The sequence below is a fragment of the Maniola hyperantus genome, chromosome 11 (assembly GCF_902806685.2).
Source record: "Maniola hyperantus chromosome 11, iAphHyp1.2, whole genome shotgun sequence".
In the NCBI taxonomy this organism is placed as follows: domain Eukaryota; kingdom Metazoa; phylum Arthropoda; class Insecta; order Lepidoptera; family Nymphalidae; genus Maniola; species Maniola hyperantus.
The window spans coordinates 4441222-4459576 of record NC_048546.1 but is presented as its reverse complement, the minus strand read 5'-3'; the positions used below and the strand labels follow the sequence as shown (position 1 = coordinate 4459576).

Genomic DNA, 18355 nt, shown 5'->3' with positions numbered 1-18355 from the left:
TTTTCTATCGCTCGGAAAATACATCGCAGCAATATTGATATGAGTTTACTATTACCATGAGAAGTAATATTATATCCATCTGTCGGAAATAAGTTTGGTATTTCATTTTAGTTATTTCCGACAAATGTAATAAAACTGCCTTTATTGACCTACGTCATTGGCCCCGTCATTCGATATCAAGCAATCACAATTATTATTCACAACACAAATAGGTACCTAAGTAAAGTCTAACTCTGGGCTCTGGCCCAAGCTGGCTACTATAGTAACAAATACGATGCATAGATGGCATGAAAATTAACTTTTTAAAATATTTTTTAATAATAATTTCGTCATAATAATCATCATCATCAACTAATCGCCAGCTCACTACTGAGCAAGTGAGCACGGGTCTCCTCTCGGAATGAGAAGGGTTTAGCCATAGTGTACCACGCTGCTCAAGTGCAGATTGGCAGACTTCACACACCTTTGAGAGCATTATGCAAAACCAAAACCCTCAGGCATGCAAATTTCCTCATGATGTTTTCCTTCACCGTTCAAGCAAGCTGAAAAATTAGAGGTCCCCGGGATCGAACCCCGGACCCTCCGACGTCTTGACCACTACTAGGCTATCACTGCTTTTTATAATCATTTAATCCATAGCTGATGTAAGTAGATACGTCAAACATCTGATGTACACGTTCCTAAATGCCTAAGTCACGACTCACGAGCAATGGACGTCGCGTTTCAAAAGTTGAATTCTATAAAGTGTTTTTTATAAATCTCATTTCTCAGTAATTACAATAAGACTTGAAAGACTTGAAGTGGAATTCTCTCAGCTCAGACTCAGACAGGCGTTTGCCGACCGCCACAACAATGTCGACTACCGGCGATTACCATAATGTTAAGGCCAAGGCCTCGACCGCGCCGGCGCCTACGCGAGATCGGACCCATTCATGTTTCTTGTTTTTCATTTGATCCTATTTGATTGGCAAATAGTTCCAAAGGTTTGTCGGCTCTGTCCATTGGCTTAAAAGACAAAGTTACTTGAGAGTTAATGCAAAATCTGATGCGATACCTGAGGAAAAGCCTAGAGATTTTTAGATAGGTATCTGACTTCAGGACTCATGAAAATGACAACTTTGAAAATTAAAACAAAAATCTAACAGTTTCGTCTATGTAGTGTATAGGTACATTAATTTTTTTCCTTTTTGGCCTGTTGGAAATTCATTTTCTTTTCGAGCTACCTATCTAGACTAGTTCAAAGCTTACCAAGAAAAATATGACGTCAGAAAGAGTTGCGGTCGCAACGGGCGGCTTGCGGGTAGCCACGGGACAATTAATTACACAATTTACGCCACCCCGCCTTGCTAGCTGCCTCCTCCTATAAATGAGTACGTGGAAAATGGAAATATTCCACAGACACTCTCCAAGGGCTGCTAAACGGGTACAATGAAAATGTAGCTAAAGTTTATCTAGGAGTCACTAAAGTTTTCATTGAACCTGCAAATCCAATACACGTTATTAATTTAAATAAAAAATATATACCTACTAGCCATGTTAAACACCACTAAAGTCTATTATTTAATAGACTTTAGTGTTAGTTAGTTATTCAAATTATCTATACCTATTTAGGTATCCGTGATCAGAAAGTTTGTACTAGATTTTGGAAGTAGGTATTGCAATAGTGTAAGGGCCCACGGATAGTGCTTGAAGTTTGAATCGTCGATCTTTCAGATTTTAATCCCATTCATTTCGCGCTCTGACCGTTGAGCTATTGAGGATTAATTCGTGTATTTCCCTTCTTACCTGACATTGGCGGAGTTACTTATTTCTGTCTAAGTCACCTGAAAACTATACCTTTAGCTACTATGCGCGTACCTGTCACACCTGTCTCTCCTCCCATCTGTCTGCCTAGTTGCCTGGTGTTTAGGCAATAACGCCGTAATTCCATGCAATTGTGTTAGTTTTTAATTTCGTTGTGTTTTTCTTGTGTGCAGTAAAGACTTTAGTCTTCCTTTTCGATGATTTTGATCGGTGATGTGATGATGATGATGATGAATCGATGATGATGATTTTGGTGTCGCACTAAAACAAAATTTTGAGCTTTCGACTGGGTAGGAGTAGGTACAGTAATCCGAGAATTAAGCACTCCCACAGTCCACAAACCATGAGGGCAACGTACCGCCGCGCCGGCCTCGAATCGGCATTCTTGCTTTTTTGATCTGTATCAATAAGAGGAATCGAGTGGATTTCAAGTTATTGCCAGATTCTGTCAGCATGCAGACAGTATGTCGTTACATGAGCGATAATACGAAAACTGTTAACACGAAAGGCAATCCTGTGGTTATGTGCATCGTTTTATGATAAATTAGTTATTAGGCGTTTATTATTTATTTATTAATAACAAAATAAAACTTGTTGACGTATTGAGCGTTAAATTAATGAAATCTACAAAACATAAACGGAGTTCAGTAGAATATGCTTACCTATCCAAACGTATTTAAAAATCCTATGTGCTGTGAAAACTAAATTGATGTCGCGACAGCAATAATTTGTTACCTACTTTACCATTGAAAATGTAAATATACCTACTTACTTTACTTAACTTTATAGAGCAAAGCTAATTATTTCTTTAAAGATACTTAAGTGTCTTATCTTTATGCTATAAAGTTTCTAAGTATGAGATATTATATTTCTAATATCAATTGAAGGTGTGCTTTTTGACGTATAAGTAGCTTAGCCAGAACAGCTTTTCGTATTCGTATCGATGACCGCCAAACTTCGTTTCGAAGAAGGCAAGGATGTTTGTTTGTAATGTATTTTCTTATATTTCAAAAGTAGGTAATTGTTTACATTCAAAAATATTTTAGTTAGTCGGAATAGAATGATATTATATTGATAAGCGAGTCTGACATGATATTGCAATCATAATTTTAACTAAAAGAGCCAATAGGTACAGTCACCGACTCAGTAAACTAATTTACTAACCTTCAAGAGTTTTTATCGAATTGCAAATAAAATAATATTTTTATGACAAAATCAGTAAAACGTGAGTTTATACCTACATATATTATGTATTTCCAATCAGGATGTTTACAGACTTATAAACGTAAACAAGAAATGCAGATTTAAATGTTTAAGTATTCAAATAAATTATACTTATGCTGAAAACATAAACATAATTATAATTATGTTTGTTACGTAAATATGTTTGCTAAGTGAAAAACAGAATGAAAAATATATTTATTGATACCATGATTATGCAATATGCATATAGCATATTATTGTGATTTCTTTAATAAAACTCTGTAAGTAGGTAAAAAACAAGTGTAAGTAAATATTTAGTTGTTTCATTAAATCACTATACCTAATATATAAGCCGTATTAATTTAATATTCTACATAATGTAAACGTAAGACTAAGCAATATAAATAAAATTACCTACCATAGTCTATATTAATTATGTTATAGTTAGCTGTTAGTCCAAAGCCAAAGTGACTCTTTGATTTTTAGGTATAAAAAACCGGCCAAGTGCGAGTCAGACTCGCGCACCGAGGGTTCCGTACTACAGTCGTATTTTTTCGACATTTTGCACAATAAATCAAAAACTATCATCCCACGCACAATTTATCAATTGCACGGGTCGTGGTCCCGTCGTGACCACAACACGTGCTCAAAATTAATCGTGATATGTACCCGTTATCTACATTAAAATATGTCGTTAAACCACGGAATAAGCTTAAAATCATAAGCACTAGTAAAGGAATAAATCCGAAAATCGTGATTTTGTGGTTACATCACAAAAAAAAACTCATAACAAATAATTAGTATTTTCAACTTTCAAAGTAAGCTGAGGTATCTATATCAAGGAACTATATCAAGAGGGGTATCATATTAAAGGGCTTTCTTTACCTGTATATTCTTATAATAAAACAGATTTTTATTTATTTTTATGTAATGTAATTTTTTTATGTATTTTTTTTTAATGCATAATAGTTTTCGATTTATCGGCAAAATGTCGAAAAAATTACGGCTGTAGTACGGAACCCTCGGTGCGCGAGTGTGACTCGCACTTGGTTGGTTTTTTTACTACTTTTCAATACCCTTCTAGAGAATGTTAGAGAGAATGTTATGTTACTTAGTTCTTTATAGGGTTTCATAATTATTAATAACCTATACCTAACGCATAATTTTTTTGACAAATATGATCTAAATGTGATAAGGGGGGGATCTCATAGTATCAAATGGCTGAAATTTTTGTATGTCACAACTTCACGAGTAGATATTATTATGCGATAACGACGCAGGTGAGATCGCGACAGTTGTAAGTACATAAATCACACTTTCTTTTGAACAAACATCTTTTTCCAATAAGAATAACATAAAAGCAAGGCTTGTGTATCGATAGGTACCTACCTACCTATGGCCTTTAAATAGACAGAAGTTATTACCTAAGCTTAGTCCCGTTATAATAACAGATGGCGAATGACCTGGCAAAGCATGTATCATTACTTGAGTAAACTTTGTTTACGTCCAAATAGTAAATATCCACATGACTACCTTAACTACCTTAACTCCGTACTTCGCAATGGGCAAATATACGCACGCTAAAAAGTTTCAGCTGAGAGTAGGTAGGTATCGGTAATTAGAATATCAGAAAGGAGATTGCCCGTGAACGGGCCTTCTTATGTGGCGCCGCGCTCCGCGCCGTGTCAAAACTTAAATTAATTAAAAAAAAAGTGTTATTTTTTTGCGATATATGTTTTACGACTTTTCTTTCACTCTATTATTGAAAATATCCACAATTATAGTTAGAATCGTAAATATCCATTTATTTTGAAGAAGTAATAACCTCAATATCAGCAACTTAAAAAATAAGATTTCTTTATAACGAGGATGAATAAATGGAAATCGTTTGCAGAATATAAAACGGTAATTATTTGTCAACTAAATAAAATTAAAGCCATGGTGACATAACAATTATATTAGGGGGGGGGGGGGGGGGGGCAAAGCTCCTAAGAAAATGGGCAATCTCCTTTAAGCTTTAAGATATAATTAGGTAGGTACCTACGGGTTAGGATTTGATAAAGAATAACCTACCTACTGCAAACTTTTACAACAAATTCTAATCGTCATTGAAAAAAATACTAAATACCTACTTCACTAAATATGGAAAACATTTAGAATAACAATTTGAAAATTTGATTTTCAGGATTCTTCATTTTCTTCCTAAATAGTGTAGGTATACAATTCAATGAAGATTATCGAGATTAGGTATCATATTTGATCAGTTTCCACTACCTACTGATATAAAACTAAAAATAAATAAATAATAATAATAATATCTAAATCTAAATCTTTTATAATTACAAATCAAAGTTCATTTCTCCATAAATCTTCCACTTTCCTTATACGGAACTAAAAAGGGACTTCCTTCACGTATAATATACGACTTACGAGTAACGGTAGACCATAAAACTTTCCTATGAAAGTTCACTTTTATGGTTATACGAAACGAAACGGTAATAGCAGTGTATTAAACACGAGTTTGTCTAGACGTCGAGTTAAGGCTTCTTTTACAGCAAAAGCTATAACACTAAATGAAGCACTTATAGAACTTATAGATATCTAGGTACACTTAAATTCTGCCTATTTCAATAAATACCTTCAGCCTTATCGGGCCCGCCTGGCTGCGAATATTATGCTGATTATTTATTTATTTCTTTTTCATAGTGTACCTACATAATGTATTTATAATTTCTTTACTATATAAAGAAAAGACTTTACGTCTTTGGCCTCCTTCACATTACTAAGTACTAGGTGACACTAGACAGTAGACATCTTGTCTGTTATTTACTTGCCTACCAACTTGTTTTAAGTACGTAGGTACTATTTACAGCCGAAATTAATTATTACCGATCTAACTGTAATCTATTGATAAGTTATCTACCGACGAATTTGTTAATTGGCAAAAAAGATCATACAATTTTTGACAAATATAACAACGTTTCTAAGTAACCTATCGACAGATCGACAGATAGGATTGATTATTATGAATTTCAGGCGAAGCGATCGTTGCAGCACGCTTTAGGAATCGCATCGCTTTTTGGTTTAGATGGAAGAAAGGCTTTGTTAAAGCGTTACGGTACTAGTTCTGCACAGGTATGCACTATGCACTTAAAGGAAAAACATCGAATGAATCGTAAAACGGTACGGTAGATTTATTTATAAGTTTCTATGTTACAAAAGCCCTTGACATATTTACACACAATGTTAAACTATTAAAAGAATATGGATAAAAACCTACCAAATAGTTACTAAGGTACTTGATACTTCATTGTACCTACAATTTAAATATATGTATAAAAGGAAAAGGTGACTGACTGGCTGACTGACTGATCTATCAACGCACAGCTCAAACTACTGGACGGATCGGGCTAAAATTTGGCATGCAGATAGGTATTATGACGTAGGCGTCCGCTAAGGATTTTTGAAATTTCAACCCCTAAGGGGGTGAAATAGGAGTTTAAAATTTGTGTAGGCGAGCATCAGCTAGTGTACAATATACAACGGGTTGGTAAGAAAACAAACCAAATCCCATTTTTGCAAAGATTTTTTATAAATGAAGTTTTCATGACGTAGGTAGGTGAGTACTATTAGGTATTTTCGCAAAGAGGTCGACGTCCGTGCATAACAATATCTGTGACGTGAATACATGCATCGTTCAGTTGGCTTCCCTATACCTTACATCGATTGTGACCGCATTCGTCTCTCTATTTTATCAGTGTTCGCAATACATACTTACCTAACTAAATACCTATATAAAGGTAGTAAGAAGAACATAGACCTCCAAATACGTATTATTATTAATTATTTGTTTTTGTTGAATCCCGCAAACCCGGAACGTTGGTAATAATTAACTTACGTTCACAGTTTTACGATATATAACTGTGGTTATCGAAGTAAATGATATGTAGAGCTTTACTAATACTTTAATAGGTACTTTTTGTTATTTTATTAGTTTTTGCCCGCGACTTCATGATATAATAATTTATAGCCAACTTACCTATAGCACTCGGGAATTATGTAGCTAGTGAAGGAATTTTCTGAAAAGGATCTGTGTCATTAGTTCCGGAGATTACTTCATCCAAACTTAGATATACAAACTTTACCTCTAATATTAGGGTAGATAGTGTATATTGGCAATACAATAAAGCAGGAGACTCAAATATTAAGTACATAATATTCTTGTCACAGAGTCCATAGGTTTTTCGATAATTCTAAAATCCTACCATACCTACCATAACCTACGTTATAGATCCTTGATCTAAAGTTGCTCTAGCCGCAGCATACTCGTATCGCTCACTTTTGCTTTAATTGACAGATGTAAAGATGGCATACGAGCACAAAAAATAGCGGGCCTTTGATATTATAAGCCCGTCTACCGCATGATACGAAGATTTCTTAAGTTTCTTTTTAAATTAAATCATACGCATATAACGTGTGTAAACGAAGTTGTCAGTTGTTGGACTTGTCACTGTCACCAAACAAGGCCACTGGGTCAACGAGAAAGCATCTTAAGCGGAAATAAGTAATACGTATCGGGGAAGTTGACAGTTCCACTTTGCTTACCTACGTACGTGTACAACATTGGTGTACATAATGTGTACAAATTCGCAAATTTATTTGCGCTCGAGCCTTTGAGTTCCTCGCTACGTTCAGGATTCCATTTTAGAACCACTCACTTCACCCGTGGTTCAACCTTAGAATCCTTCGCTGGCTCGGAATTCAATACAAACCTTGCATATAAAATAACTATAACTAAGTATATAGGTACATCAGTGCAGAGCAGTAGGTACCTATCTATTATTATAATTAAAATAAAATAAAAGTAGTATTTTTTAGTTCTCAACTTAGAATTTATCCACTCCGTGTCATTCTACATTACAATAACAATAATTATAAGTAATATTAATATAAATAAAACAAATAGATTAGGTAGGTAATAATATGACTTATATGCGCGTGTTGTAGTGTTACGTGTAATATGGTAAGAGGATGTGGCTTTTAACAGGAAGTTGTAATATCAAAATAATCACGAATATATAATGAGCTAAAACAGTTTGGTTTTTCATTAGGTCAATATTAATTAACCATATTTCCGAATTGCGATTTCCTTTATACGATAGTAGGTGTAGTTTGTACAATTTATTATATTTCCAAATCGGTAGATACCTATGCGCAACGTTTGGTAGGATATTGTGCGTTGGTTTTCGTAGCAAATACAATGGCATAGTTTTTTTTTTCCGTTCAAGGGTCAGAATGTGTATTCTAGGTACAAATATATTATGTACACAAAAGACTACATAAACATGTTCAGATTACTTTCTACAAATATGAATGAATAACAACAATAGAAATGTATATACATGGCATAGTTAAAAAATTTCCACAGCAATGATGTCTTTGAAAAATTGCATCAAAATGAACCTAGTAATTTTAAAAGAAAATGGTAACAAACAAATAAAACACCGGCCTCAAAAGCTCGAAGGGGGTGGACTGAAAATTAAAACCTGCCATGCATGGGTATAAAATTGCGTTGGATAATGGATTATTGTGGTGCCCATCTCCTAACATAAACTTTACTCTTAGTTTTAGGGAAAAGGGCGGAATGTATTGATTAACAATGGCTAATATTCTTTTTAAAGAAAAAAATGAAAAATATCTAATTTGTGTCTTTCTCTATGATCTTTTACTTATTTCAATTTCCATTTTTTTTTTGTTGACAGGCTAGCAAAGGTCAAGTAGCGCCGGTAAACTCATTGCTGTCTGGATTTTACCTTTTAGTGGGTCCCTTCGTTTCTGCCTTAGCGAACAAGTAAGTAAGACCTTATTCTTCTAAGAATTTCACCTATGAAAAGATTTTTTTTAAATTTATTTTTATTCAGATACATGTTAGCCCTTGACTGCAATCTCACCTGGTGGTAAGTGACGATGGTAGCGGGCTAACCTGGAACGGGTATGGCAGTTTTTAATAAGCCCATGCCCCTTTGGTTTCTACACGGCATCGTACCGGAACGCCAAATCGCTTAGCGGTACGGCTTTGCCGGTAGGGTGGTAACTAGCCACGGCCGAAGCCTCCCACCAGACAGATTAGACAGATATTCGACAATGAAAACAAAATAACACCATTGTTTAGATTAGTGTTGTTATGGATATCCATATCCGTAACCGAAACTATCGGATATCCGAAATAAAAAAATATCCGAAATAAAGTTTTGGATAGTTTTCGGCTGTAAGAAAGAATTACTTGTATGACAGATTGCGAAACCTATACTAAGTACAATTAAAGTCGAATATAATCTTATTTGTATTTCATTTTGAACTCTAAAAATTATTAAGTGTTATTTCTTGTAGGTACGATGGTACGAAACTCAACCCTTCGTCAGCGAGTCCAACCCAGACTTGGCCGGTTTATCAAATTTAAAATTCATAGACCTACAACAATTTTAAATTGTAAAATTCATAGACCTACAATAATTTTAAATTGTAGGTATAGTCTACGTTAATTCTAGTGCCTACATCAAAATTTTCTTATCAAACTCGTTTTGATGTTGCGAACGAATTTCTCAGTAAGTACTTGTTTATAGTATTTTATTATAGCATAATAATATTTTATTTCTGTTTTCAGATACGGTTTCCGGTTGGTGACCATAATCGGCAGTGTTCTAGCGAGTGTCGCGTTCGCTCTCTCGTACTATGCGACCAGTGTCGAGTATCTTTATCTGGTTTATGGCATCGTGGGAGGTTGGTTTCAATTGTTATGATTAAAAGCGACTAAGTAGCTAGTTAATCTTCTATATCCATACTAATATTATAAATGCGAAAGTGTGTCGGTCTGTCAGCTTTTCACAGCTCAACCGTTCAACCGATTTTGACGAAGGTACAGGAAGGACATAGGCTACTTTATATCCCGGAAAATTAAAGAGATCCCACGGGTTTTCAAAAACCTAAATCCACGCGGACGAAGTCGCGGGCATCATCTAGTATTATATAAAAGGAAAAGCTGACTGACTGACTGATCAGTTGTATGACAGTTTTATGGTCTTTGACAGATTAAAAACTTATTTTTGGAGTAACAGCTGTAGCCTGTACCTACCTATCTAAAACTTTGTGAATGATCCAACCATCATGAATCAACTCTAGAGCTTTTTGAGTTGATTCATGGTTGGATGAAAATATGTTCATGTCGGGTATTTTTCTGTCTTTCCTGTGGCATAGTTAGTCTCCTGATCGAATTTCGGCCAAAGCAGTCCGACATGACCGGGAGAGATTGGACCCAGGACTAATACACACACGTCAGGCTTTAAGCACCTATGTGTTCTCCGTAAACACGGGGGTGTAACACCACTAACTTCCCATTTCCCAACTTTAGGCGGCTACTGAGAATCTCTAGACAGAAAAACTCAATGACTTTTTTGAGAATTGACATAATAGTATTACCGTACCGCACGCCACTGTAAGCAATTTCACCACCACCACCCGGGTGCCTGGTGTACTTCGACTGCCCCAGATCTTTTTTCCACGCACAGGCAAACTGTGGAACCCCTACCCTTCGGCGGTGTTCCCACTAGGGCGGATCAACAATCTCCTGTAAGCCGGCAACGCATTGGCAGTTCCTCTGATTTTGCAAATCTTCATGGACGGCGCTAATCATCAGGTGACCCGACTTCTCGTTTGCGCGCTATTTTTATTAAAAATAAAAGTAGTAGCTTGTTATTTAATGACGTTTGACTTTTGCGCAGGTATCGGCTTGTGCATGATCTACATGCCAGCGGTGCTGGTGGTGGGCTTCTACTTCGAGCGCTGGCGCGCGCTCGCCACCGGCCTCGCGCTCTGCGGCTCCGGCGTTGGCACCTTCGTGTTCGCGCCCCTCACCAAGTATCTGCTGTCCACTTACGACTGGAACACCACCGTCGTTATACACGCAGGTATCGATATTTAAACATCTATTGGTTCTGGTTTAGCTTAAGGCAACCTTTTGAGAGGTCTATTTTTATAAAGCTGGCAAGAGTGCCACTCACTGGTACAGAATAGACAATCTCCTCTACTGTAGGATTAAGGGTAAATAGTTGGTAGGTACTTATGACTATGATGAGGCACTCTATTCAGAAGAAGTAAAAAACTGTGTTCTCGAATGATTTCGATGATTTATTAAAAGATTTTCTTTGGTTTCAGGATTTATTCTACTATGCGTCGTTTTCGGCGCACTGTTCAGACCAATCAAACCGATCAGAGTAACTTTGGCCGATCAAGTCGAAGAAGATGACGCGTCTCGCCGCCACGAAGAAGCTGTAGAAAAATTAAACTCGATGCTCAAACTTCATAGTAAACTCGATTCCGGAATCTCTATGCCACCTGAAATGAGGTTCACAAACAAAGTCAGTCCCCACACGTGGATGGGCGTCGCGAGCAACACGCGCTACCCGACCGCCGAAGAAGTATTCCGCGGTAGCAACTCGCATATTAGCAGACGATCCTCTGCAACTGCGGGGACGTTGAAGAACCACCTCGGAAACAAACCGATGTTCATTGCCGTTCCGGTTGCGGAGAAAGACGAACAAGAAGACTCCAACAGTAACATTGACAACGTCGAACCTCTCATCTCGAGTCCCATTAAAGTCGTCACGAGAGATGCAAGGTCACGTCGCTCTCATGTCGATCTAGTCGCCCGACCGTTTTACCGTGACGACATTTTCTTCGGCGGCAGTTTGGCTAGACTTCCGCAATTTACTTCCCGTACCTCCCTCGGCTACCATTTAGCCGTGACTCACGTCCCCACGCAGGAAGATGCTCAAGAGGAAACTTCTGGCAAATGCAAATTGTGTCCTGAAGCCGTTAAGCGTGCTTTAGCTACGATGTTGGACGTTAGCCTCTTCCGATCTCCGACGTTCGTCATTCTCGCTATCAGCGGTTTCTTCACGATGCTGGGCTTCTTCGTACCTTACATGTATGTGGCGAAAAGGGCAGAAGATAATGGCATGAGTAAAGAGACCAGCGTATTGTTGGTGTCTGCAATCGGAATAGCGAATATAATGGGACGTGTCGCCTGCGGGCTGGTGTCGTCGATGCCGAAAGTGTCGCCGCTGTGGTTGAACAACATTGCCTTATCTGCCGGGGGAATCGCTACCATGCTCAGTGGATTATACTTCAGCGATTTCTATCAGTTTGGATACTGCACGATATTTGGACTTGCTGTGGGTAAGTAGAAATTACGATAGGGAACCTATACCTAGAGTCAATGAATATCTATTGATATTGTAGTATTAGTTTATTATTCTACTCAATTTCGTGGGACCAATCGTTTGTTTGTTGGCAGCGTGCTTCGCGTCCCTGCGTTCGATTCTGGTAGTGGAGTACATTGGATTAGAGCAGCTCACCAACTGCTTCGGCCTTTTCCTGCTGTTCCAGGGCTTCGGGGCACTACTCGGCGGACCCATCGCTGGTGAGTATTGGAACACGTGTTTATTAATTACTCACCTACTTAAGTCTAAAGAGACTTGGATTTGGTATAGCTACATAAAACCCATCTACAACCGTCTATTCTACTAAATCCATACTAAAATAATTATAAATGAGAAAGTGTCTGTCTGTACCTATGTTACCTTTATTTACCGATTTTAACATTTGGTACAGAGATTGCATCCTGACTACGGACATAGGCTACTAATTATTCCAGAAAATCACAGTTTCTACATGATTTTTACTAACTAAATCCACGAGCACGAAGTCGTGAGCATCATCTATACTCTATCCACGCAAAGAAGCTAGTATAGCGCTCTCTCTTTTACGTAATCCCATACAAATGACTAAGACAAAAATCTCAGTGGGTGTCAACCATTTTGAGACGCCAACCAATCACAAACGAAACTATGTTTTCGAATTAAATTTCGAATGTTTTATGAAAACATTTTTCAAATTAAATTTCGAATGTTTTTTGAAAATATGTTTGTGATAGACTTGATGTGTAACTTCCATCCCTATTTACAGCCGCCCTTATGGATTTGACGGGTGAGTACGACATCTCCTTCTACGTATCTGGAGGATTCCTGCTCGTCTCCGCTCTCATGTGCTACCCTATCGACTACATCAGCCGGTGGGAAAAGGCGAGGAACAAACTCGCTGCTTCACCGAAAGTATGAAGATTGACATCCTAGTACTGGCTTCCCACGGTGCGTGATTATGCGGATTGTCACGCACGCCCGACGACCACGGACAGCCACGCACTGCGCGCAAGGCTCGGGCGACGAGTGCGACGTGCCACGTGTCTGCGCTATCACGGAAGATACTCTTCCCACGGTGCGCGATTATGCGGATTGTTACGCACGCCCGACGACCACGGACAGCCACGCACCGCGCGCAAGGCTCGGGCGACGAGTACGACGTGTCACGTGTCTGCGCTATCACGGAAGATACTCTTCCCACGGTGCGTGATTATGCGGATTGTCACGCACGCCCGACGACCACGGACAGCCACGCACCGCGCGCCATGCTCGGGAGACGAGTGCGACGTGTCACGTGTCTGCGCTATCACGGAAGATACTCTTCCCATGGTGCGTCTCGGTACGGACTGGTCCGCGTCCGTCCGCAATATCACGCACCGTGGGAAGCTGGTATAGTAATACTTATAATGATTTCTGTTAAATCCAATGATATTATTATACCATAGATATGTTACGTTCATAACTATTACATGAAATATAAAATCCGTTCTAGCTGATTCAAAACGCTATGAGAGTAGAAAGAGCTATCTGCGTAACGTATCTTCTTTTTTTACATATAGGTAAGTACATAATAATATCATTGGCTAAACCTAATTGAAGTGAAAACTTTAGAGATAAAATAAAATTGACCTCAGCTAAAGGTTAAATGAGTAGGTAGGTTAAAGATGGAAGGATCGAGATTTGAATGTTGAAAATCCCTATCATGCAAATGCGACGCTCCGTCTTTATTTTTTATTAATAAGTTTTAATATCTATGGTCCGTTTTAGGGCGCTATTGATGTTTATTTAATCATTTAATTAAGATTTTATATTTATAATTTAAGTAATTCCATCCCAACACTGCCGCATAACTATTTTCGAAAATTTCGCCTATAGTTAAATTTGTAACTCGTTTGGTTGAGATTTCGAGTAAATAATATAGGTAGGTAGATTCAGGATGTTTATAAAAATCTTTTTATACCTAGATAATTAGATATAATAATAACTATTTACGTATACATTAGGTACTAGGTACTGTACCTACTGTTAGGTACCTTGGTCTGTATAAAGAAAAAAATAATTCGTTTATACGAGTTGTACTTAGGTGCTGTCTGTTTTACATTTGTTACACAAAATTGTAAAGTTGTTTTTTTTGAGATTGGCTTTTAGGAAAAAAATACATATATTTACATATCCTCTGTACTTAGTTATTTACTTAAAATATCACAGCTATTTGCCATATCGATTTACGAATTTATAGTATCCATTTACGAATTTGTCAGTTAAACTTGACTTGAGATTTGCCTATTTATGTATCTATATAAACCCGTTTACATAACTAGCTTAATATTATCGCGACTTCGTCCGCGTGAATTAATGTTTAAAAAAATCCGTTGGATTTTCTCAAAATCGTTCCTTAGAACACTCCTTAAAAATCTCCGTTATCTTATATCTGGCAGGCAGTTAGTCAGTCAATGTAGCGTGTACGGTTTTATATTATGTACCTATAGATAGATAAATTATAATGTTATGATTCTGGATAAAAACGGCAAATCATTGACCTAAAAAAATCAATACCTACCAATATACAATATTATGTTATAATATTATTTAAGCATTCCTTGCAGTAATATTGGCAATGCTGCAAAGGAATACAATGTTGATGCAAAGACTCATTAGAGTTGGAATAATGCATTTAAAATAGGATTAGTAGATAGTACAAAGACTCGAAATATTTAGTAGCACAGCTACCTTATCCCGTAGGTAATCGGAAAATGCTTAGTAGATCTGATACCAATACGTACCTTTGCCTTTTTTAACTTTTACGAATTATCTAAATATTTTTGATGCAAATGGAGGCAAGTAAAAGAAAGAGCAAATTAGGGCGGCCACATACAACGGGAATCCCGTCTCCGTGTGTGCCCGGCCTTATTATCATAAAAGTTTAAAACCACATTTGCATCGATAAAATGTTCGCGTGGGAAAGAATGTTATTTATTAGGCATATCAAAACGGTGGCCTGTTCACAGGCTAAAAGCTACGTTTACACTTGTTTTGTTTTTTACATTCGACGCTCGATCGAATCGATTATTGCCAACTGTTCAATGTGCCGATCTAAGGTGCCAAATAAAAAATATCTACCAACCTTGCCGTTCCATATTAATTAATTAAATATATTTAATAACATGTAGGTAGTCCTCGTTATAATACCTATAGATACACACGGAGAAATATAATATATTTATGCCTACATTTAACATAATATTTATGTTCAAAATCGCGGAACCGACGGAATTTGATGGTACTTGGTTGGTTGTATCACGATTCTCTGAATCTAACCATTTTTTGTTGGTTTACGATAATTTCGATATTCGTTTCTTATAATTTGACAACAATTTTTGGTAGATTTGATGTTTTCGCAGTGGTCATTCGAACTTAGGTACAAGTACCTACTAATTATTCTAATCTAAATCATTCTAGCAGTCAAAAAATTATTAGTGTAAACGTGGCTTTTTTAACATGCATTCACTTTTCAAATTAAAATACAATACGACTCGATTGTAAGGTCGTTTCCGCCAGTGTATGGTGCTAAATTAACTTTTATTATGATGACTAAAATTATTATTGTAGTATAGTGCGTAGGGTCAGATGTCCAACAATGAAACAGTGGTACACAATAAAACACTGTGAAATCTCTAAAATGCGGCGTTGCCAGATTGTGCAATATATTGCGTTAGGGCACTCTCGTGGACCCCCCGCCCTACCCCAGTTTGCATCGGTGTCGCGTGGGAGCAGACGTATTTGCAGAGTATTTTTAATATTTTCGACAAAAAGTAAGTATTTTCTGCATTCTTTGTAGATTTTTCATTAAATAGTGATTGGAAATTTCATATTTTTCATGATTACCTAACAATAAAGATATTTCATAGATTGACGTGCAATAGATCATATGTTAAAGTGTTACAATTTAGTGAGAAAAAAATTGAGTTTAGTAAAAAAAACCTTGGTAGTCCACAGTGAAACAGTTGCACAATGGACACAATGAAACACTGTTTCAATGTGTACTATCTCGTTTCATTGTGTACCATAACACGTTATAACAATAGGTACAAACATCTTTATTGTAGGTTTATTTCTGTAGGTATGTAAATTTGGTTACAATAAAGAATATTTTACTTTTATTTTACTTAGGTAACATTAATCGATCTTTATTTATTTTTCGTTTAAGATGGCGCGTACTAAAGCCCAAGAAGGTGATAACGTGCTCGTTTTACTGGACGCCAAAAAACTGAAGGTCTACTATGTTAATGATAGACTGATAATGTAGACTGATTAAAGTGAAATTAAGAATAAAACCTTTTGGATTGAACTCAATCGTTTTTTGTCATTTACCCACATTAATCCAAAATGACACAAAATAAGATGAGGCAGACACTATGAATAATTATGTTTCATTGTTGAATTAGTGGTGTTTCATTGCGTACACTACTGTGGACACAATGAAACATTTCCCATTTTTTATTTTTTTATTTATTGCTGATTGATTGCACATTAATTAAAAAAACTATAAATGGCATCTGATAACCAATAAAATTGCCTATACATCTGTAAAAAAATTGGACTTCTATCTGTAAAAGCAAAAGGTGTATGAGTCTTTGAATTTTTAGTGTTCCATTGTTGGACACATGACCCTACTGCGTACTCTTTGTAAGACTATTGTTATATTAAGTATAGGCATATTGCACGAGTGCAAATGAGTGATTTAATTAGTATGTATTAGATATTCATAAGTTAGTACAAGTAGTTATTGTTATTATAATGTTGTTAAGTACTATAATGTTTGTGCCTTATTGTATGAAGTGATACTTACTTTATTTTTAGATACTTAGATATCGAAATGATAGTTTTGCTACATATCGATTTGAAAGGTACGATAAATAAAGCGGGAAAGTTCCAAATACCCAATAAACTTTACTTTTTATATAAGATTATTTTGACTTATTATACTTAATCAAAATTAGCTTAAGAATACGACTGGCTGTGGTCTATGTATAATTTAGTAAATAAGAAATCATAGTCATTGTAGTTCCGATTGTAAAATCGTATTTATTTGATTTCTGATCCTTCTTTGTTTTATTTAAACTTGAGCCTATCCATTATCGAATAAATAAATTCTATAATTTTCGAAATAGCAATTTTTCAATGCATATTAATTATGATTTATGCCCAATAAAACTGAATCAAAAACACACTTCGTTGTTTATTTTGCAACGCTTACTAATTCCTTATTCTATTAGTTCGATCGATAGATTTTTTGGGACAGATAATAGAATCTGTCCTAAAAAATCCCATTTCAGTGCTTTCAACTAACCACTTAATTAGGTAATCACAGCTATTCTATTACTCCATTATATCCGGCTCGAAGGACCAAAGGCCCAACAAACTACTTAGATATACTTATATAATATTTTACGAGAAACTAAGTGTTCATTAAAAGTGACTATGATTTCCACATAATATATTCAGTGAACAAAAAATATTTATTAATTATTATGTGTACAATGCCACACACAGTGCCAATAATATAATGCAATATGTACATTTGGGATTTTAATTTGTAACTACCGTCGAAAAGCGTCCGGACTGGCAATATAAGCAATATTACTTTTCTATGTGATATAACATAATATAGCCTAAATGGCTTTGTATGTACTAATATTAGTTATTTTAAATGAAATACGAATGGTTTATTTCAAATAGGCATGTTACTACAAATCTCTTATCAGAACTGAAGAATAAAAAAAAATGCAATCGTTTGAAGCCAGACTGGACTTCTTTTGTCAAGGTTCCACACACCCAAATTGTATATAAAGCAATAAGATTAAATTTATACCTAATACTTACCTGCTTGCTTTATTTTCCCGACTTACCTATTTCTGAAATATAACGCAAGCAAGTATTATATTATTAAAAGGTAAATTCACTATAACAAGTCCGCAGCAAATTCGTATATAATATAATAAAATACCTTTGTTTTTACTCATTTTTTAGTTTTATTTGTTACACCTGTAGAACACGACCAATCTTACTTAAACCTTGGCACGAAGGTCGAA

The 18355-nt window shown here is 36.2% G+C and overlaps 1 protein-coding gene across 3 annotated transcripts in view; it reads left to right on the top strand.

The window, feature by feature from the left end:
- The window catches only part of LOC117986298 (monocarboxylate transporter 14), a 42635-nt gene extending 26019 nt beyond the window's left edge, over positions 1-16616 (top strand). For all 3 annotated transcript variants that reach the window (XM_034973134.2, XM_069501924.1, XM_034973133.2), the window contains 6 exons: positions 8769-8857; positions 9671-9786; positions 10785-10970; positions 11218-12240; positions 12359-12484; positions 13030-16616. In XM_034973134.2, the coding sequence (XP_034829025.1) occupies positions 8769-8857; positions 9671-9786; positions 10785-10970; positions 11218-12240; positions 12359-12484; positions 13030-13181 (1692 nt within the window). In that variant the 3' untranslated portion in view covers positions 13182-16616. The remainder of the gene's footprint in view (positions 1-8768; positions 8858-9670; positions 9787-10784; positions 10971-11217; positions 12241-12358; positions 12485-13029) is intronic.
- The last annotated feature ends 1739 nt before the right edge of the window (positions 16617-18355 follow it).